At 46.6% G+C, this 21322-nt stretch overlaps 1 protein-coding gene and 1 long non-coding RNA gene across 9 annotated transcripts in view; both read left to right on the top strand.

Moving 5' to 3' along the window:
• Positions 1-21322, top strand: part of MYOF (myoferlin) — a 173319-nt gene that overhangs the window by 54684 nt on the left and 97313 nt on the right. For 7 of the 8 annotated variants that reach the window (XM_077946806.1, XM_015147703.3, XM_077946805.1 and 4 more), the window contains 3 exons: positions 454-541; positions 16169-16335; positions 16993-17121. In XM_077946806.1, the coding sequence (XP_077802932.1) occupies positions 454-541; positions 16169-16335; positions 16993-17121 (384 nt within the window). The remainder of the gene's footprint in view (positions 1-453; positions 542-16168; positions 16336-16992; positions 17122-21322) is intronic. The other variant, XM_077946808.1, reaches the window with a different exon arrangement.
• On the top strand, positions 1885-4479 carry LOC144331205 (uncharacterized). The gene is made up of 2 exons (XR_013398170.1): positions 1885-3432; positions 4107-4479. It is a non-coding gene; the product is annotated as an uncharacterized LOC144331205 (long non-coding RNA).

The following is a 21322-nucleotide window of genomic DNA, read 5'->3' as shown; positions in this document are numbered from 1 at the left end:
CCCGGCCCTAAACTTCTTTAAAGAGAAGCATGAAAATAAATCTCAGCAATTCATAATGAAATAAGCAATGAGCAAACAAATAAATTAATCATTTACAGTGAACCTCTGTAATTGTACTTCTGTGATGGGAGGGCATCTCCAGTCTAGGATGGAGGTGTGTGACAAGTTCACACCTGCTTATCACAACTTTACTCTGTTGATGAGGTGGCCCCTTAGCAAGGATACACTTGGCAACCTGTGACAGGGAGCTCCTTCCCCACCCCGCCTTAGCTCTCAGTGGAAGGACAGGAACAGTCAAGCTTGTGTCCCCCTTCCCCTTTCCAGGCTTGCTTTCCTACTCCCTATCTCTTACCCCATCCAAGACTTTGGCTCCTGCTGAAGTCGCTTGCATTGAGTCTATAACATGCTGGTGCCCTGCACTGATAATATTTGCAATGAATTATTTCTACCCAGGCCACCATTGACTTGGTGATCGGCTATGATCCGCCTTCTGCTCCACATCCAAATGACTTGAGTGGGCCCAGCGTGCCAGGCATGGGAGGTAAGCTGACCCTTCTGAAGGTCCAGCCACCCCCAAGGGGAGGCTGCTAAAGACACACAGGAAAGTGTCTAGAGAAAGCCTGCCATTGATCACAAGCCTGTAACTCCCTGCCCACCCAGACAGGGGCCCTGCGAGGCAGGTGGGGCTGCCTAATTGAGACATTGCAATTGTTTACAAAATGCCCTTCAAGGTAGAGGGGAAGGGTGAACCAGCCCTTTACTGAACAACCTCACGGTGAGCACAGAAAGCACACGTGGGCTCCAGCAGAAGACCCAGGGCTTTGCTTCAGGTTCATGGCTTCCACCCCATACAGTGTCCCCAGGCTGTTTGGCTCAAGGAATGGCCCCGTGCTCTCCTCCGTGTGTCTCCTCACCTCCCAAAGGTGCCACCTCTGGTCTCTGCTGTCAGTACCGTGGAGCTTCCTTCTCTTTCTCCCATAATGCTGGCCCCATCTTGTCCCCAAACAGGCCCAGGTCCTCTAAGCAATTGCTTCTCTTCAGCATAACCCGCATTTTCCTTGGTCTCTGACATGGGTTGCCAGTCATTCAGGGCCATCAGGTGCCACTCTAGGTGGGGTTGGGGCTGAGGGCTCAGGGAGGGAGGGCCTACAGGACAATCAGGCCTCTCAGGCAGCTGAGTCTGACCCCCTCTCAGTGTTTTCCCAGGATGATGTGATGCTAAAAGTGTCTCTGTCCCTTCCTCAGCCCTAAGATGCATGACCAAGGGCCCCATCTGTTACCCCAGTCTCAACGTGTGCCCTGGGAAGGGAGGGGCCCCTTATCTCACCACACTCACCTGCTTCCTTGAAACTCTCCCTCCTGGCTGAGCACGGTGGCTCACGCCTATAATCCCAACGCCTTGGGAGGCCAAGGCAGGTGAATCACCTGGGGTCAGGAGTTCGAGACCAGCCTGGCCAACATGGTGAAACCTTGTCTCTAATAAAAATTCAAAAAAATTAGCCAGGTGTGGTGGCTCCTTGGGGCCCATCTTCTCCTTGCTTCTCTGGTTCAGAACTCGGCTCTCAGGCCACCCAAGGGTTCACTCTACACCCATAGCAGCACCATCCCTGCCTGCCCTGCCCACTCCCACCGCACTTCTCATCTTGCTCAGCCTGATCTCAGCCCCTGGCCCTGCTTATGCACCCATTATGAATGTTTTGGCCCATTTTTTGACTAAGTAGTCGTGAGTTTCCAGTGAGGGTTAGCTGGCTTCCTCTTGGTAACAAGACTGAGATGGCCCCAGCACATCAGCAGTATGCTCTGCCCGTCACCCTCTTCCTAGCAGCACCCTGAGCATACTACTTGGCTTTGGACACTCAGCACTGCAGATGCCCTGCAGTGACTCAAGAATATCCATGGCTCCCTTTGCTTCCACACCAGTGATGACAAAAAACAAAACAAAACAAAACAAAAAAAACCCACGAAACACAGAGGACACAGGCCAGCACCAATAACCCCATAGGGTGCAGAACCGAGTAGTCCCACCCATTTCCTTCGGACCTCCCCTGCCGATGACTGTTGTCACCAGCATTTGTATCTGTGTGGGAAGGGCACTAAGCACTTTCTGGCCTGCACGAGGCAGCCCTCATTGATGGGCTATCTGGAGTAGCCTCTGAATTGGAAAGATCAGGGCATCTTTCTTCATTCTGTCGTTTCTCCTAAGCTAGACCCTGTTAGTTTTAGGGCTGCTGTCCTAAACTATTGCAAACTGGGTGGCTTAAGCAACAGAAACATTCTCTCGCAGTTCTGGAAATCAGAAGTCTGAAATCAAGACAGGAAATAAACCAAAACTTGGGTTCCTTGTATTTGGATTTCAAACAAAGAAGGTCACAAAGGGTTGGTCTGCAAATGAGCTGTGTTTGCAGGGCAATTTTATTTTTAAGTGCAAGATGACAAAGTGAAATTTCTACACTTGATCTTAGCCAAAAGGCCGAGAAGTGGTATGAAATTTCTTTATTACAGAAAATAAACCGGGCTCTTTGATCTGGAAGTGCTGTCTTTGTTCTATAAAATGAATATTTGCCAGGGCTGGGTCAAGGGTGGCGTTCTGTATGTCGGCTTCCTAATCTGGCTAAGAGAAACTTTCCTTCAGCATTAAAACAAACCAAACCAAACAAAACAAAAACTTCTAATAGCCTCAACTATCTAGATGCTTCAAGGGAAAACATTTGTTTTCCCTAACACAGTGTCTTAGTCTGTTTGCATTGCTATAAAGGAATACCTGAGGCTGGGTAAGATATAAAGAAAAGAAGTTTATTTGGCTGATGGTTCTTCAGACTGTACAAGAAGCATGGTGCCGGCCTGTGCTTCTGGTGAGCGCTTCGGGAAGCTTCCACTCATGGAGGAAGGGGAAGGCGAGCCAGCATCACATGATCAGAGAGGAGGAAAATGAGAGAGGAGGCGAGGGTGCCACTCTCTTTTAAACAACTGGCTCTCAGGTGAACTCATTCATTACTGCAGAGAAGCCACCAAGCCATTCATGAGGGATCCACCCCCATGACCCAAACATCTTCCAGTAGGCCCCTCCTCCAACACTCAGGATCAGATTTCAACCTGAGATTTGGAGGGGACGAATATCCAAACTGTATGACATGGTAATTCAGTTCAACTGAGGAAAGGTGTCTTTGAGCACCTACTGGAACCCCCTGCTGGGAAAGACACCAGGAGAAAAAAACAACTTACAATCTTGGGAGAATATAAGACAAACAAATATGAGACAGAGAACAGCAAGACATCCATACCTCTTGGCATTGCACACCTGAATGACAGAAGCAGTACATCTGGCCCAGAATTTGCTTTTTTTTCCCTTCAATTAACTTGCTTTGTTTTTTATTTTTTGTTTTTTTTTTTTGAAATGGAATCTCAGTCTGTCACCCAGGCTGGAGTGCAGTGGTATAATCTCGCCTCATTGCAACCTCCACCTCCCAGGTTCAAGCAATTCTTGTGCTCAGCCTCCCGAGTAGCTGGTATTACAGACATGTGCCACCATGCCTGGCTAGTTTTTTTATTTTTTATTATTACAGACATGTGCCACCATGCCTGGCTAGTAGAGACAGGGTTTTGCCATGTTGGCCAGGCTGGTCTTGAACTGCTGACCACAAGTGATCCACCTGCCTTGACCTTCCAAAGTGCTGGGATGACAGTCATGAGCCACTGCACCCGGCCTCCCTTCAGTTGACTTTTTTTTTTTTTTTTTTTTTTTTGAGACGGAGCCTCACTCTGTCGCCCAGCCTGGAGTGCAATGGCCGGATCTCAGCTCACTGCAAGCTCCACCTCCCGGGTTTACGCCATTCTCCTGCCTCAGCCTCCCGAGTAGCTGGGACTACAGGCGCCCACCACCTCGCCCGGCTAGTTTTTTTTTTTTTTGTATTTTTTAGTAGAGACGGGGTTTCACCGTGTTAGCCAGGATGGTCTTGATCTCCTGACCTTGTGATCCGCCCGTCTCGGCCTCCCAAAGTGCTGGGATTACAGGCTTGAGCCACCGCACCCGGCCTCAGTTGACTCTTTTTTTTTTTTTTTTTTTTTTTGAGACGGAGTCTCGCTCTGTAGCCCAGGCTGGAGTGCAGTGGCCGGATCTCAGCTCACTGCAAGCTCCGCCTCCCGGGTTCACGCCATTCTCCGGCCTCAGCCTCCCGAGTAGCTGGGACTACAGGCGCTGCCACCTCGCCCGGCTATTTTTTGTATTTCTTAGTAGAGACGGGGTTTCACCGTGTTAGCCAGATGGTCTCGATCTCCTGACCTCGTGATCCGCCCATCTCGGCCTCCCAAAGTGCTGGGATTACAGGCTTGAGCCACCGCGCCCGGCCGACTCTTAAACCCTAAAACTTTACCGTTCTATATAAAAGTAATGTCTGCTTCTTCTAATTTATATATTTTCAGATTCTTACAATTTAAGCTTGTTTTTCTTTCCTTGAGCAAAAAAAGAAAAAAAAAGAAAAACTCTGCTTAATAAAATGTAAACATCACAGAGATACATGACACAGAAAGTGAAAATCTCTTGGTCCCGTCCTCCTGAGATAACCACTGCCAGCAACTTCTGCTACTGATTTTAAAGGTTCTTATCCACATAGTGGCTCCTGCAGAGGAGATATTAGAAATATTTATGCTGGAACACAAAAGTGAATATTCTTAGGAAAATTTGCCCCTGCAATTTAAAGAAGCTAGTTATGATCACATATCACAGAAAGTGAACACCTGAGGGGCTCTTTTTTAAGGAATGCTTTCTTAGAGCTTTTATATGAAGATGACACAAGGTAGAGACCCTGGGGCACTGGTGGCTTGACTGAAAGTGTGTGTTGTCAAAGATGTTCTTTTCATTGACCTCCCTGGCAGACTGTTCCCGTGACAGAGAAGAGGGCTGACCCAGTCTCCAGGCTTGACCTGAAAACCTGTTACCATGGCAACTTAATTCGCCAGCTGTCAGTCCGCTTAACTAAAGCCTACGTTCCCATAGCTGGAAGAAACTATTTTTGAAATCTTATGTCTATTTTTGAAGCACCATCTGCTAAATTTGCACTCTGTCCAAACATAGACATGGAAAAACTCATTCATAGCCAGACTTCACCGCTTCAAATGTCTTTCATTCCATGAATCCGAAAGTCATTTGCTTAAAATTAATTATTATTATTATTTTTGATGGAGTTTCTGTTCTGTTGCCCAGGCTGGAGTACAGTGGCGTGATCTTGGCTCACTGAAACCTCCACCTCCTGGGTTCAAGGGATTCTCCTGCCTCAGTCTCCTGAGTAGCTAAGATTACAGGCACCCGCCACCACACCTGGCTAATTTTTTTATTTTTAGTAGAGATGAGGTTTCACCATGTTAGCCAAGCTGGTCTTGAACTCCTGACCTCAGGCCATCTGCCAGCCTCAGTCTCCCAAAGTGCTGGGATTACAGGCATGAGCCACCAAGCCCAGCCTTAAAATTAAATTTGATCTAGTTCAGAAAACATTAATGACACCTGACTGTGGGACATACAGAGGTGAGAAAGCCATTGTTTTGCCACCAAGGAGCTTGCAGTTCAGTAGGAAGGTAAGAGATAAACATGAATAACTGTAGCCCAGAGCTGAATGTAATACATTCCTCCCGAGAGGATTGACCAAATCGTTATACAGGAAACAACTGCTTTCAGAAAGTACTTTTTCAGCTCTGTATTTGTGGTGCCTTGCACAGCCCTTGAGAAGTCATAATTGTTAATAAATGCTTGGTTGGTTGAGTGAATGAATGAGTGAGTGAATGATAGGTGGGCATTGAATATGGTTTAAAAATTTTTTTTAAGAAGGGCGTTTTGGGGCCGGGCGCGCTGCCCCCGCTAGTTCACCAAAACTGCTCTTGTCAAGGTCACTAAAGACCTTCATGTTGCAAAATCCAATGGTCCAGCTTCAGGTCTCTTCTTACTCAAACTCTCTGCAGCATTTGTTCATTTAATCCCTGAAACACTTTCTGCTCTTGGATTCAGCCTATTTGAACCAACACGTAGCTGCTCATCCTGGCATTCGCAAATAGAAGTGATCACCAAAGAAATTTCCCTCGGCCAGGCGTGGTGGCTCATGCCTATAATCCCCACTTTGGGAGGCCAAGGCGGGCAGATCTCTTGAGGTCAGGAGTTCGAGACCAGCCTGACCAATACGGTGAAACTCTGTCTCTACTGAAAATAGAAAAATTAGCTGGGCATGGTGGCATGCGCCTGTAATCCCAGCTACTCTGGAGGCTGAGACAGGAGAATTGCTTGAACTGAGGAGACAGAGGTTGCAGTGAGCCGAGATTGTGCCACTGCACTCCAGCCTGGGCGAAAGAACAATACTCCATCTCAAAAAAAAAAAAAAACAAAAAAAAGGGGAGAAAGAAAAAAAGGAAGTGCATTTTGGGGAACACCAGTGAATATGCCATAGCTCCTGGCTCATTCAGAAGTGTGTTGAAAGGGAAGCATGTTCCTGAGGGCTGTAGGTGCGAGGCTGAGACATTTGTCCTTGATGGGAAGACCATGGGGCTCCATGAAAGGTGCTCCATGACAAGGGACTGACTTGGTCCGAGTTGAACTGGAAAATGATCCTTGTGCCGGAAGATTGTTGCAGGCCGTGTTTCCAGGATTGGGTTTCTAATCAAGTGGCTTTGTCTAGTAAACTGATTATATTAGTCCAATTTTTTTCTAGGATGTTTAGGAAAATCAAAGTGCTCATCATAAGCAAGTGATTCTCAATATTTAGACACAGGGAACTCATCAAGGGAGATCTCTAAACGTGCAGTCATCTGGCGCCCATCTCCAGAGAGTTTAATACAGCTCATGTGGAGGGGAGTCCCCAGTCCGTATGGAGAGCCTGATAGAGGCAGATTTCACTTGAGAAATGCTGCAGTTGTACATTTCACCTGGTGAACGTGATGTTGCCCAGAGGGAAACAGCTCTCTGGGCTTTGTTATCTAGGCTGGCTCACAGGCTGATTCATCAACTGCCCCCAGGACTGCGTTTGCATCCCTACCTCTTACGTTCCTCCGTGGTACCTTTGCTCTGGTCTATGTATTAGAATATGCTAGAAAATTCTTAGGGCACATTTAGTGTTATTTACCCAGGAATTGGGGTGCGGTAATGAATTGCTTTCAGTAGGACACAAACATTTATTTATAAAACTTCTAACATTTTAGAAATTCAGAAAAAATTATTCTACATTCCTGCTAAGAAAATATGTTATCTCCAAAATATTACCTGTTTTCCTGCTTCAAAACTTACTCTTTCCTGTTCTGCATTGTCCTTTCAGCTTACACTGAAGATAATATGATATTAGCCCTTTGTTGTGCTTGGGCAATGACCTTTGGCTCAAACTGATAAAATTCTGGCTTAACCAGTACCACCATTTAACAAGACTTCATCTTGAAAAGCAGAATTAGGATCAAAGGCAGAGGCCAGGTACCGTAGCTCATGCCAGAAATACCAGCACTTTGGGAGGCTGAGGCAGGAGGATCGCTTGAGTCTGGGATCACTTGAGACCAGCCTGGGCAACATAGGGAGACTCCAACTCTACAAAAAACAAAAATAGTTAGCTGGGTGTGGTGATGCACGTCTGTAATTCCAGCCACTCTGGGGGCTGAGGTGGGACAATCGTTTGAGCCCGGGAGGAGATGAGTGGAGAGGGAGAATGTTTGGATAAAGGGGGCTGCCAGGGGCTGAAGTGGGGTCTGTGTTCCAGCCAGGAGATCCCAGTCCAGCCAGGGTGACCAGTAAGTGCTCCTCTTCCTCAGCCATTCCTAGGAGTTGCCTTCACTGGGGAGCTCTAACAAGGATCTCCCTCCCTGGCAAGGTGCAGACAAAGCGGAGTGATGGAGGTGAGGGGACAATGACCTGCAGATCTGGTGACATCTGAGATCTGAGTGCCTGATAGCCCACTCTCTTCTGCTTGGTAGAGAGAAGTGGTACTAGAGAAGAGTATGGGAGCCTGGAGGAAGAAGGGACATTGATATGCACTGGGGAAAGGCACAGTTGGGGATGCCAAAGGCAAACTTGACTGTATCACCAGGTCCTCTAGGGCTGCCAACTCTTCAGCACTGAGTGGGTGGACAGAAGCCACGTAGGCAAGTGTCATTATCATAAGTGACTGCACACAGGGCAGTTGGCAGGAATATTGCTGCTGAGCTTCTGGAAAGAGGACACAATAATCTCAGGAATGATTACATTGCTGGAGCTATGATGGAGAGCCATTTCTAAATGTTAATGGAAACATCACAAGTAAAGAAGAGTGGATCACACACGCGGTTACTGATATTCAGAAAGGAGACAGGTCAGTGTTAGATGCAGTCAGAAGCTTGGTAGGATTTGACCAAGTGACATTATAATTGTTGGAGAGGCAGGATGGCATTCCTACAAGGGAGTTGTGAAGAGCTTGTCATAGCCAGAGAGGGACAGTGAGGAACCTTGAACCATTTTGAATCAACAGATCTGGATTTGAGCATTGGCTCCGCTATCAAGCTGTGTGACAGTAGGCATGTCACTTAACCTCTCTGAGCCTCAAGTTCCTTTCTTACAATATCAGGAGGTTGGATTTAATAATATGTAGGGTCTCCTCCAGCTCCAAGTTCTGTGATTCTATTAGAACAGCCTGGTCATGGCTGGGCGCAGTGGCTCATATCTGTAATCCCAGCATTTTGAGAGACTGAGGTGGGTGGATCACTTGAGGTCAGGAGTTCAAGACCAGCCTGGCCAATATGGCAAAACCCTGTCTCTATTAAAAATACGAAAATTAGCCAGGCGTGGTGGTGTGCTCCTGTAGTCCCAGCTACTTGGGAGGTCAAGACTGGAGAATCCCTTGAACCCAGGAGGTGAAGGATGCAGTGAGCTGAGGTCGTGCCACTGCACTCCAGCCTGGGTGAAAGAGCGAGACTCTGTCTCAAAAAAAAAAAAAAAAAAAAAAGCCTGATCAAAGCCAGGGTTCATGTATTATAAGAAGACGGGATGAGAGAAGTTTTTTTGTTGTTGTTGTTGTTTTTTTTCAGATGGAGTCTTGCTCTGTTGCCAAGGCTGGAGTGCAGTGGCACGATCTCGGTTCACTGCAACCTCTGCCTCTGGGCTCAAGTGATTCTCCTGTCAGCCTCCCGAGTAGCTGGGATTACAGGCGCATGCCACCATGCCTGGCTAATTTTTGTATTTTTTTTTTTTTTTTTTTTTAGTAGAGAAGGGGTTTTGCCCCGTTGGCCAGGCTGGTCTCAAACTCCTGACCTCAGGTGATCCACCCACCTTGGCATCCCAAAGTGGGGATTACAGGCATGAGTCACCATGCCCGGCCAAGAGAAGTTTCTTTGGTGATTACTTCTATTTGCGAATGCCAGGATGAGCAGCTACGCTTTAGTTCAAATAGGCTGAATCCAAGAGCAGAAAGTGTTTCAGGGATTAAATGAACAAATGCTGCAGAGAGTTTGAGTAAGAAGAGACCTAAGGCTGGACCGCTGGATTTTGCAACATGAAGGTCTTGAGTGACCTTGACAAGAGGAATTTTGGTGGACTAGTGGGGCAGAGGGCTGGCTGGAAGAAGCATGAGAATCAGAGGCAGGGTGAAGAATGTGAGTAAAAATTATTCTTCTGGGGAGTTTGCTCCCAAGAGGGGCAGGAAAAATGGAGCAGTAACTGTAGGAGGCACTGTGGAGTCAATGAAAGTTTTGTTTTTTAAAATGCTCGGTGATATTTCAGCATGTTTATATTTTGATGGGAATGATCCAGTAGAAAGGGGGAAAATGATGAACGTATAAAGAGGCAGAAATCGCAGAGGCGAAACTTGAGTAGCAACAGGAGATAGGATCTGTGCAAATGTGGAAGAGTTGGCTTCAAGTCAGGGAGCACAGATAGTTCAGTGACTAATTGTAGCAAGAGAGAAGGCAACAGATACAGGTAGATGATTGATTTGGAGTTGGAAAGATGTGGAGATTCTCTTCTAATTGCCTATTTTCTCAATGAAATAAGAAGACAGGTCAATAGTGGACAATGAGAAAGAAAGGATGTTGGAAGCTTTCAAGATGCAAAATAGGTGGCAGTTCAGAAAGATAAAGTGATTTGACTGTGCTGGTTAATTAGTGGCCATCTCAGACCAGGATCCAAGAAAGCTTTGGGATAGATGTCTTGGAAATGTGGTAAGATGTCCAGGCAGCCACGTGAGGACACTTACAGTTTGTGATCAGGAAATTAAAGTGAGACCAGTCCAGTAAGATGTCTGTGCTTCCCAGCCAGGTTCAGCTGGCTGAGTGCAGAGGTGACGTCAGTGGAGGGTTGAATAAACCAGGTAAGCACAGTGAAGTGAGAGGCGGAAAGGGATCAAGGGGCATGCAGTGGGGTGGTTGCAGGGTCAGGTGGCGGGATCTAACCTGGACTAGGGGAAAAGCAAAGACATGGAGGAAGTGGGGAGCAGGGAAGGCAGTGTGCTCATTAGATTGAGGCTGCCCGTGGGCTGGAGTAAGAGAGGAAGCAAACTGGAAAGATACAAAAGATGGCCTCTTGCCCAGGCATGGTGGCTCACGCTTGTAATCCCAGCACTTTGGGAGGCCGAGGCAGGCGGATCACTTGAGGTCAGGAGTTCGAGGCCAGCCTGGCCAACATGGTGAAACCCCGTCTCTACTAAAAATACAAAAATTAGCTGGGTGTGGTGGTGGGTGCCTGTAATCCCAGCTACTCAGGAAGCTGAGGCAGGAGAATTGCTTGAACCCGGGAAACAGAGGTTGCAGTGAGCTGAAATCGCACCACTACACTCCAGCCTGGATGACACAGTGAGATTCCACCTCAAAAAAAAAAAAAAAAAGAAAAAAGATGGCCTCTCTAGTGGATTGAATAGTGGCCCTCTAAAACACATGTCTATATGGAACCTCTGAATATGACCTTATTTGGAAACAGGGTCTTTGCAGATGTAATTAGTTAAGATAAAGTCACACTAAATTCAGTGACTATTGTTCCTTGTTTGTTTTGTTTTTTGAGACAGAGTCTCTCTAATGCCCAGGCTGGAGTGCAGTGCCATGATCTCAGCTCACTGCAAACTCCGCCTTCCAGGTTCAAGCGATTCTCTTGACTCAGCCTCCCAAGTAGCTGGGACCACAGGTGTGCACCACCACGCCTGGCTAATTTTTTTTGTATTTTTAGTAGAAATGGGGCTTTGCCATGTTGACCAATCTGGTCTTGAACTCCTGGCCTCAGGTGATCTGCCCGCCTCAGTCTCCCAAAGTGCTGGGATTACAGGTGTGAGCTGCTGAACCTGGCCAACTTGTTCTTATGAGAAGAGAGGAGGACACACAGGGAGAAAGGCCATGTGACCACAGAGGCAGAGGCTGGAGTAATGCAGCCACAGGCAAGGCATGCTTAGGATTGCTGGGAGCCACCGGCTAGGAAGAGACAGGAAGGATTTTTCCCTCGAGGCTTCAGAGGGAGAACGTCTCTGCCAACATCTTGATTTTATACTTGTAAGGTTTGGAACTGTCAGGGAACATATTTCTTTATTTTCTTTTCTTTCTTTTTCTTTCCTTGCTCTGTCACCCAGGACAGAGTGCAAGGGCATGATCATGGTTCACTGCAGCCTTGACCTCCTGGGGTCAGATAGTCCTCCCACCTTAGCCTCCCGAATAGCTCAGACTACAGGCGTGCACCACCACGCCTGGCTAGTTTTAAAAAAATTTTTTTGTAGAGATGGGGGGTCTCCCTATGTTGCCCAGGTTGATCTCAAACTCCTGGGCTCAAGCGATCCTCCTGCTTCGGCCTCCCAAAGTACTGGGATTAGAGGTGTGAGCCCCTGCGCCTAGCCAGATAATAACTTTCTATTGTTTTAAGTCACTCAGTTTGTGGGACTTCCTTACGACAGCCTTCAGAAGCTAATACAACCAGCAGCTTCCTGTTCAGTGGGAGATTGCTGACTTGGTGTGGCCCTCTGTGTTGGTGAAAGAGTTGCTCTTTGTAGATCCACTTGGCTGTGGATCACACTCATGCCTGGGTCTCATGAACAGGGCCTGCCAGCACAACTGCTAGCATTTTGCTCATGACACAGCTTGCACATGAGGGTGTGTTTAACAGTGCCGTAGGGGCCCCCTCATTCTTTGTGGAACCCATAGCATTCTTTGTGGAGCCCATACCATTGTTTAATCCCCTGCAGCTTCCTGCCACATAAAGGGGAGGTTTCCTGCTCGAATATTCTTCTGCTGCAAGGCACAGAAGCTGGCTGTCACCATGGCTTAGGCTGGTTTCCTCTGACTCATCCCTTTAGCCTGAAGTCTGAATAGCAGAAGACGTTCCCAGAAGAAATTGGCTGTTCGTTATCTGCAGGCTGATTCTAGAGCATCCGTTGAGAATGTAATGAGTACTTGTCCAGAGTCCAGCATTGCAAAGGGGTATGATTGACCCCGACTTTTTCTCCTGCTTACTGCCATAAACAATCACTGGCCCAAAATGGTATAATTTAAGGCAAGGAAGAAGTCCCACTTAGGCCCAGGATGACGGAAGGAAGTTCGTCTTCGTCGTTTGGAGGAAACCAACAGCTATCAGCCCCAGCCATTTTTTGGTCCAGGACAGGTTTGCAGAGGGAAGGCGCCTGGCCCCCAGTGCTTCCCTGAGGCTGGTGCCAAGGTTGGGAGGAGCACCCCTTCAGCCGTCTAGGTATTCTTTTCTGAGAGCTGTTCAGTAGTTTTTCAAATGTGAAGGCACATTTGTGCCTGGGATCCTGTTTCCCTTCCCATTTATTTACTCATTCCACATTTATCAAGCCCTTTCTATATACTTTATGTAAGGTGTTCTGTAAGGCATTGGGCAGATACTAACCCAGTGGCACTAGAGGAATTAGAGACACACACACAGAAATATAGAGTGTGGAGTGGGAAATCGGGGCTGACAGCCTTCAGAACTGAGAGCCAGGAACAGAGATTTACCCACATATTTATTGACAACAAGCCAGCGATAAGCATTGTTTCTATAGATTAACTAAAAGTATTCCTTATGGGAAACAAAGGGATGGGCTCTGGCTAGTTATCTGCAGCAGGAACATGTCCTTAAGGCAGAGATGGCTCATGCTATTGTTTGTGGCTTAGGAACACCTTAAGCGGTTTTCTGCCCTGGGTGGGCCAGGTGTTCCTTGCCCTCATTCCAGTAAACCCACAACCTTCAACGTGGGTATCATGGCCACCGTGAACATCACGAAAAGCTCTTTCATCTTTCTTCTCTTCACAGTGCTGCAGAGATTTTGTTTATGGTCAGTTTTGGGGCCAGTTTATGGCCAGATTTGAAGGCCTGTTCCCAACAGATACAAAGAAACAAAGGCAAGCTCCCTGCTTCTGAAATGCCTGGGAGTAGGGGAAGCCTATGGGTTGACAAGCAGGTGCAAGACTGTGTGGCAAGGACTAGAAAGAACAATGTGTGTGGGTAGGACAGAGTGGGACTGACTCCATCTGGAAAAGGTAGGGAGGGTGTGTTGGAAGACAGTATGTTTCATCTGAAAATGAAGGAGGAGAGGAACTTACCTGGTAGAGAGTAGGACAAAGAAGATTCCAAGAGCTTGCATTCAGGTGCCCTAAGAGAAAAACCAGGTAAGCCCTTTTTTTGACGTCTCTTCAAGACTAGGCAAGAGGAGGCCCAGATCATCTTGCAGAGGACAAAGATTCCTTATCTTTGGCTTCCATGAGGTTTTCTCAGTAGCCTGAAAAAGATGTTGAGGTACTAGCAGGACAACATGTCCTTCACCTGCAGCCTGGTTTTAAATCCAGTTTTAAACCAGTGAGACAGGGTGAAAACTTGGTCCTGGTTTTAGCTCAGCTTCTAATCACTTAACCACAGGCAAGTTGCCTCAGCTTTCTGGACCTCAGGTTTTCTGTCCGTAAAATGGGGTGAAGGGTAGGTTGGATGAAGGATCTCTAAGGTCCCTTCTAGGACAACGTTCTGTAGGTCCATGGCTACTTGAAGGAAGTGTGAAGTGAGGATCTAGAGAGTGTTGAGTCAAAGGATCGGAGGACAGAGTAGGAAGTCACACTCAATGAGTAGGAGACAAAAACAGGGGCCCACAGAAGAACCCAAAAAAGTAGATCAGGGGAGGAGAGCTGCCGTGATCTAAAAATATGTATATGAGCACTGGTGTTCAAGGCTGTGGAAGATCCAATATGGAGATACAGAAAAGGGCACTGAGCTTTGAAGAACAGAAGCCAGGCTAGGATGGGCAAAGCATGAATGAATGGATGGTGAGGAGCAGGGCCCACCCTGGGCTAAATTGCAAAGCAGTGCATATGGAGGCCCCCTCTTCCCTGGTGGCTGCCTCTTCCTCACTATGGGCCCCCTGCCTGCTGTGCTGCCCACTCTAGTGCCCCATCCCCATGCCCCACATAGCTGGTTCCAGGAAATGTCCTGTGCTCCAGAAGAAGCCCCTTCCAGTTGCAATGGTCTGAATGTTTGTGTCCCTCCACAATTTATCCATTGAAATCCTAACCCTGAAGGTGATGGTATTAGGCAGTGGGGCCTTTAGGGAGGTGATTAGGTCACGGGGGCAGAGCCCTCGTGCATGGGATTAGTGCCCTGATAAAAATGGGCCCAAGGGAGCTCCTTTGCTCCTTCTACCGTGGGAGGCAGAGAAGGCTCCAACTGTGTACCAGGAAGTGGACCCTCACCAGACACCAAATCCACCAGTGCCTTGATCTTGGACTTCCCCACCTGCAGAACCATAAGAAATAAATTTCTGTTGTCTAAAAGCCACCCAGTTTGCGGTATTTTGTTATAGCAGCCCAAACAGACAAAGACACTGACTGAAACTGATTACACAGCAAAACTGAAAAATAAAAAGTTAATTTATTGGGTGCTGCTGCATGCCAGATACTATGCTAAAGACTTCAGCTATAGATAATTACACCTTTACAGTCATCCTGTGGTAAATACCATTATTTTACCCTTTTAACAAATGAAGAAACTGAAGCTTAGAGAAATTAAGAAACTTACTCAGACTCACATAGCTGGAAAGTGGAAGGTGGGGAATGCATTTGAGCCCAGGCTGCACAGCTTCAGAACCCAAGATTTCAAGAGCCATGCTACATAGTAATCTGATGAAACTCATTCATACCAGGATGTGAATGACTGACAGGTGACTGTCTGTGGAAATTAAATCTGTTTCATGATCTTGCATCGTAGAGAAGGAGTTTCAGCATCCAAAAGCAGCGTTCTAGACAGGGTGGCTTGTCTTCTAGGCTCTCTTAGATTATGTTGTACAGATTACCAGAAGTTTTAACTCTTTGTGTATTAAGAAAAGAAAAGTTAAAGTTTGTCAGTGAGTTTCAAAGAACTCGTGAATAAAAGAAAGGGGAGAGGTAGTGGGCAGAGTTGATTTTTGGTTTTTGGTTTTGTGAGGAGAGAAAGATCTGTGTCTACTTGAAGGCATAGGAAAGGCTGCAATAGAGACGGAACCCCTGGAGGTACACAAGAGAGAGGAGACATCTGGGGAGCCTGAAAATATTCGGGAGGTAGTAGGATCTAATGCATGTCAGAGGGTTGAGATTTTCACCCTGCTGAGCAAGGTAAACCTTTTCCTGAGTGCAGAGGAAAGGTAGGGGGAGAAAAGAGAGGACACGTGTGTGTGAAAGTGACAAGCCAGGAGGAGGAAGGGAGAGCACGATGATCACCTTGGTGCTTGGCAAGAAAATGAGGAGAGTTTCTTTTCTGCCATGAGGGTGGAAAGAGCAGTTGTGAATTAGGAGGTTCAAGCAGGAAACAGTGTAAATAGTTCACTAGCAGATCTCTAGAGAAAAGATCTGCAGTGGGAGGGATGGAGTTGAAGCCTGTCCTTGCAAGACTTCAGTGTTCCATAGCGTTTCTTCCTTTCTCCATCCTAACACTGATGAGAACTTAGCAATCCCTGGCTGGGTGCGATGGTGCCACCTCCTCTCATTGTCCCTGTGATCTCTGCCATTCTCTTGGTCTCTTTTGAAGGCAGCCTGAGCAAGAGCCCCGATGCACTGTGAACACATTTTCCTAAAGAATTATTCCAAGTCACAAGAAGTCCCAAGTCAATGTCACCAAGAGGATCTCCTCCACCTGCCACTTTAGGAACACTTAAAACATGATGGCAGACAAAACTGTGTCCTGGAAACCTGAGCCTTCGGACATTTACAGGATAAGGGCTATCCCTCACTCGGTTTCTTTCTGATATTTTAGGAGATGGGGAAGAAGATGAAGGTGATGAAGACAGGTTGGACAATGCAGTCAGGGGCCCTGGGCCTAAGGGGCCAGTTGGGACGGTGTCGGAAGCTCAGCTTGCTCGGAGGCTCACCAAAGCAAAGAACAGTCGGCGGATGCTGTCCAATAAGCCACAGGACTTCCAGGTAGGAACGGCCTGGTGCTCTGCATCTTTGTTTAATCTTCACACTGCCCATCTGCTGGCAATTGCAGTGATGTTTCAGTGGACCTATTCCAATGGACAATGGCTCAACCAGTAAAGGGAGATGTCAGTGCATAAACCCAGTAAGCAAAGCTCTCCATCTTTCTTCTGCAGGCACAAGTGGGTTTAGTCCAGCCAGATGACAGTCTCCAGAGAAATAAAACTGTAATTCTCCTTCCCTTTGGCAGAAGGAAAGAGCTAACCAAAGAATAGAAGCACAAACACTGTCTTTTTCGTAGCTCTGGGCACTGTCTTAGACTTGGGAGGCAGCTGTGGAGTTGGTTCATCACTAGGCTCGGCAAGACCAGGTGCCCGGCTGGAGTCTGAGCAGTGACCTCCACCTGCCCTGCCCTTTCCCAGGCCGGCTTTGAACGATTTCATCCCCACAGCTGCTCTTGGTCTCTGTAACCCAACCCCAGTTCCCGTCTTGGGAATGAGCCCACGTGGCCCCGCCCAATTGGTAGCACCTGGTGTACCACACCGCTGCCCTGGCCTGGTGTTAGCAATCGTAGTAGGCGAAGGAAATGAAGCAACACCTGAGGAGCCTAAGGATCCCACGTGCTGGGAAAGGATGGGTGACCACCCCGCTTCTGTGCTGCAGATCCGCGTCCGGGTGATTGAGGGCCGACAGTTAAGTGGCAACAACATAAGGCCTGTGGTCAAAGTTCACGTCTGTGGCCAGACACACCGAACAAGAATCAAGAGAGGAAACAACCCATTTTTTGATGAGGTAAAGGGGTTGAGAGGGCATGTTTCTGCTCGCGAGTCCCACAGGGGAGGGAAACATGGGAGCAGCTTCACGGGTGAAGACACCACTGAGTTCCAATCAGAGATCACAGGAACAAAATTAGGTGTAACCATGTGAACACATGGCAGGGTCTTGGACAAAGCCCTGGAGTTTAAGCTTCGTGGTAAACCCACTTCTGGAGAAATGGGTAAGTAACAAATGTAGCCTTTTTTTTTTTTTTTTTTTTGAGACAGAGTTTTGCTCTTGTTGCCCAGGCTTGAGTGCAGTGGCGTAATCTCGGCTCACTGCAACCTCCACCTCCGGGGTTCAAGTGATCCCTCTGCCTTAGCCTCCCGAGTAACTGGGATTACAGGCATGCACCACCACACCCGGCTAATTTTGTATTTTCAGTAGAGACGAGGTTTCACTATGTTAGCCTAGTCTCAAACTCCTGACCTCAAGTTATCCACCCACCGCCGAAGTGCTAGGATTACAGGCGTGAGCCACTGCGCCCAGCCAGCATTTACTTAAATAAAATTGTCCACTTGGGACAATCTAAAAGGTATCTAGCTTTTAGATATCTAAACGCTAAATGATGTGAAGATCCAAGGCTAAGCAGGTATGGGGGTACACACCTGTAATCCCAACACTCAAGAGGCTGAGATGGCAAGAGTGCTTGAGCCCAGATGTTCAAGACCAGCCTGGGCAATATAATGAGATGCCTTTAAAAAAAAAAAAAGTACCTGGTCCCGTCTGTCAGTGGCTGTCAGAGATGCTGTTGCCTTTCTGGTGTTTTTGTGACAGCTTCTTGATGATCCCTTCGACCCTTATGAGAGAGGACGCGATGTCTCCTAAATCTACCTTTGCTTATTCTGATTAGCAAGGTGTCTCTGAGGGACAACTCTCTGTGACTAATCCAGTTTTTTAGAGGTGTCGAAACATACTTGGCTGCAAAAATAATGTATGTTAAAGGAAATCAGTTATTAGCACACAGGGGTTTTGTTTGTTTTGCCCCCCCATACTGATTTTTTTTTTTTTTTTTTTTTTTTTTGAGACAGAGTCTCGCTCTGTTGCCAAGGCTGGAGTGTGGTGGTGCAATCTCAGCTCACTGCAACCTCCACCTCCCAGGCTGAAGCAATCCTCTTACCTCAGCCTCCTGAGTAGGTGGAACTACGGGCACACACCACCACGCTCAGCTAATATTTGTATTTTTAGTAGAGATGGGGTTTTGCCATGTTGTCCAGGCTGGTCTCAAACTCCTGGCCTCAGGTGTTCCGCCTACCTTGGCCTTGCAAAGTGCTGGGATTACAGACGTGAGGCACTGTGCCCTGCCTCCCATAGTGAGAATTTAGCCTGTTCTATTGCCCTCTTTTATAACACTCCACAAAAATACGCGATACCTTGACAACCATCTCAAATGCCACAAAACTCTGTGACTGGGCTGTGGGGAGAAATGATATATTTAGGGAACTTTTCAGAGTCTTGCCCAACTGTGCTGAGGAGACACATTTCTGGGATTCCTCAGGCCTGTATCTCCTGCTCTGCTCTCCAGCCCAGGCCTGTCTTATCACACTTCCTCTTCATTCCCTGTAGCTTCTAATCCCAACCCTGGCGTTTGTCCTTTTTTCTTTTTTTCCTCTTTGTTCAGAAAAGACATGGTTTCTTCCATGCAGCATTTCTCTTTCTTCCCCTTTGTTCAAACTGGCTTCCAGCTCTGCAGAAGGCCCCATTTTCTTCTCACCTATAACCTCTCCCCGTCAAAGGAATCGCAGACGACAGCAGGCAGCCAAGTACAGTAGTATACACATTCTCACGAGAGGTAGGGGCTGCACAGAGATGGGGCACTGGAAATGGACTTCAGGGAAGGCAGAGAGATTCACGTTGAGGGCACGACTGGATGGGGAGGGGAGGAGGCAAGATGCTGGATTACTTGGGCCTAACACGTAAACCCTGTCGATGCATTGATAATGCAGGTTTCCTGTTGACTCAGCTGCATTCCCAGGAGCCCAGCAAACATCTCCACCTTCCTCAGAATTTTCCCATTTTAATGAGTTTGAGGGGGATTAGCTCCCTTGGCAAAAGAGAAGACCAGTACCTTAATCAATAAAAAAAATTGTATGGGATAGGAGAAACAAAAGTAAGATGATTAAAAACAAATATATATATATATATAAGAGGTTTACTAAAAAAAATTTCTAGCCTGGCCAGGCATGGTGGCTGACGCCTGTAATACCAGCACTTTGGGAGGCCGAGGTGGGTAAATCACTGAAGATCAGGAGTCCAAGACCAGCCTGGACAACATGGTGAAACCCTGTCTCTACTAAAAATACAAACAATTAGCCGGGTGTGGTGGCATGCACCTGTAGTCCCAGCTACTCAGGAGGCTGAGGCAGGAGAATTGCTTGAACCTGGGAGGAGGTTGCAGTGAGCCAAGATCAGGCCACTGCCCTCCAGCCTGGGTGACAGAGTGAGACTCTGTCTCACAACAAAAATTTAGCCTGGCATGGTGATGGGTGGCTGTAATCCCAGTTACTTGGGAGGTTGAGGCAGGAGAATTGCTTGAACCCTGGAGGCAGAGGTTACATTGAGCCAAGATCATGCCACTGCACTCCAGCCTGGGCAACACAGCAAGACTGTCTTTAAAAAAAAAAAAATCCTAGCCTGTATATATCTTTTTAACCAAATAATATTAAACTTATTATCATCAATAATGGGAACAAAAAAAAATGATGTGGTGTCCTCAGGTGGTATAATGGAAGTGATCAATATCACCTGTGTCAAGTCTTGTCAAATGGCCAATTTGCATCCAAGTGAGGAAACATTCACCCAAGTCTAGACTGTGGGATATTCTACAAAACAATGGGCATGGTGGCTCATGCCTGTAATCCCAGTACTTTGGGAGGCCAAGGCAGGAAGATCACTTGAGGCCAGTAGTTCAAGACCAGCCCGAGCAACATAGTGAAACTTCATCTCTATTTAAAGAAGAACAAGAAGCAAGGAAACACACAAGAAACAAAGAAGGAAATAGCACTGTTCTTTATAAAAAGGAAGCTGAAGAGACTCAAAAACCAAATGCAATGTATGATTCTTGCATAGATCCTAGATTTCTTTGAAAAGCTAAAGTTTTTTTGTAGGGATGATTGGAGAAATGTGAAAATTGTATGTTAGATGTTAAATTTCTTGGTTATGATAATGGTATTGCAATTATATAGGAAGATGTCCTTGCTCTTAGGAGATGCATGTAAATGTATTTTGAAGGGGTGAACTGTCATGATATCTAGAACATTCTTACAAATGGTTCAGTTTAAAAAAGAGAAAGATAAAGCAAGTGTCCAAAAATGGAACAATTGGTGAACATAGGTGAAAGGTGGTATTTATTTTACCATTCTTTCAGCTTTCCTGTAGATTACAAATATTCCTAAGTAAAAAGTTGGAGGAAAAAGTCTCAGCTGGAATAAATGCTCAATCTTTTTCTTTTAGGATTAACATTTATTAGCCTAACATGGTTAAACCTCCTATATACCTAATATTCATATCCCAAGAATCAACCTTCTTAAAATTAGCTTTTACAATGTGGTCAATATTGACTTTGCTGAGGCACTAACTTAATTTAATGGGCAAAATTGTCTTTAAAGATGCTTTCTTGGAGTAAAATTAGAGTCACTAGACACTAACAGAGCTAAAGATATCAGAGAAATTTAAAACACACGCCAGGTCATGCCAGCTGTAAGCAATTGTTTTAGTAAGCATTGCAACATGAAGTCACCTTGGATCTTTTTCCCTCTTTTTTTTTTTTTGAGATGGCTTCTCACTATATTGCCCTGGCTGACCTTGAACTCCTGGGCTCAAGCACTCCTCTCATCTCAGCCTCCTGAGTGTTGGGATTACAGAGGTGTACCCCTATACCTGCTTAGGCTTGGATCTTTACATCATTTAGCCTTTAGATATCTAGTCCCAGGTGAACAATTTTATTTAGTTAACTAAATGCTGTATTTGTTATTGACTCCTTTCTCCTTTTTCCAACATGAAGAAGTAGGTTTACCATGAAGCTTAAACTCCAGGGCTTAAACTCCAGGCCTTGCCATGTGTTCACATGGTCAAAACTAATTTTGAATTTATGTTTTGTATTTTTTTAGGAGGGCCCCCAAAATTATAGCATCAGATCCCACTAAATCCGAATCCCCTGTTAACATTTAAACATCTG

This window comes from Macaca mulatta, chromosome 9 (genome assembly GCF_049350105.2).
Source record: "Macaca mulatta isolate MMU2019108-1 chromosome 9, T2T-MMU8v2.0, whole genome shotgun sequence".
NCBI lineage: Eukaryota > Metazoa > Chordata > Mammalia > Primates > Cercopithecidae > Macaca > Macaca mulatta.
Note: the sequence above shows the minus strand (reverse complement) of the source record. Positions and strands in the feature narration are given on the sequence as shown.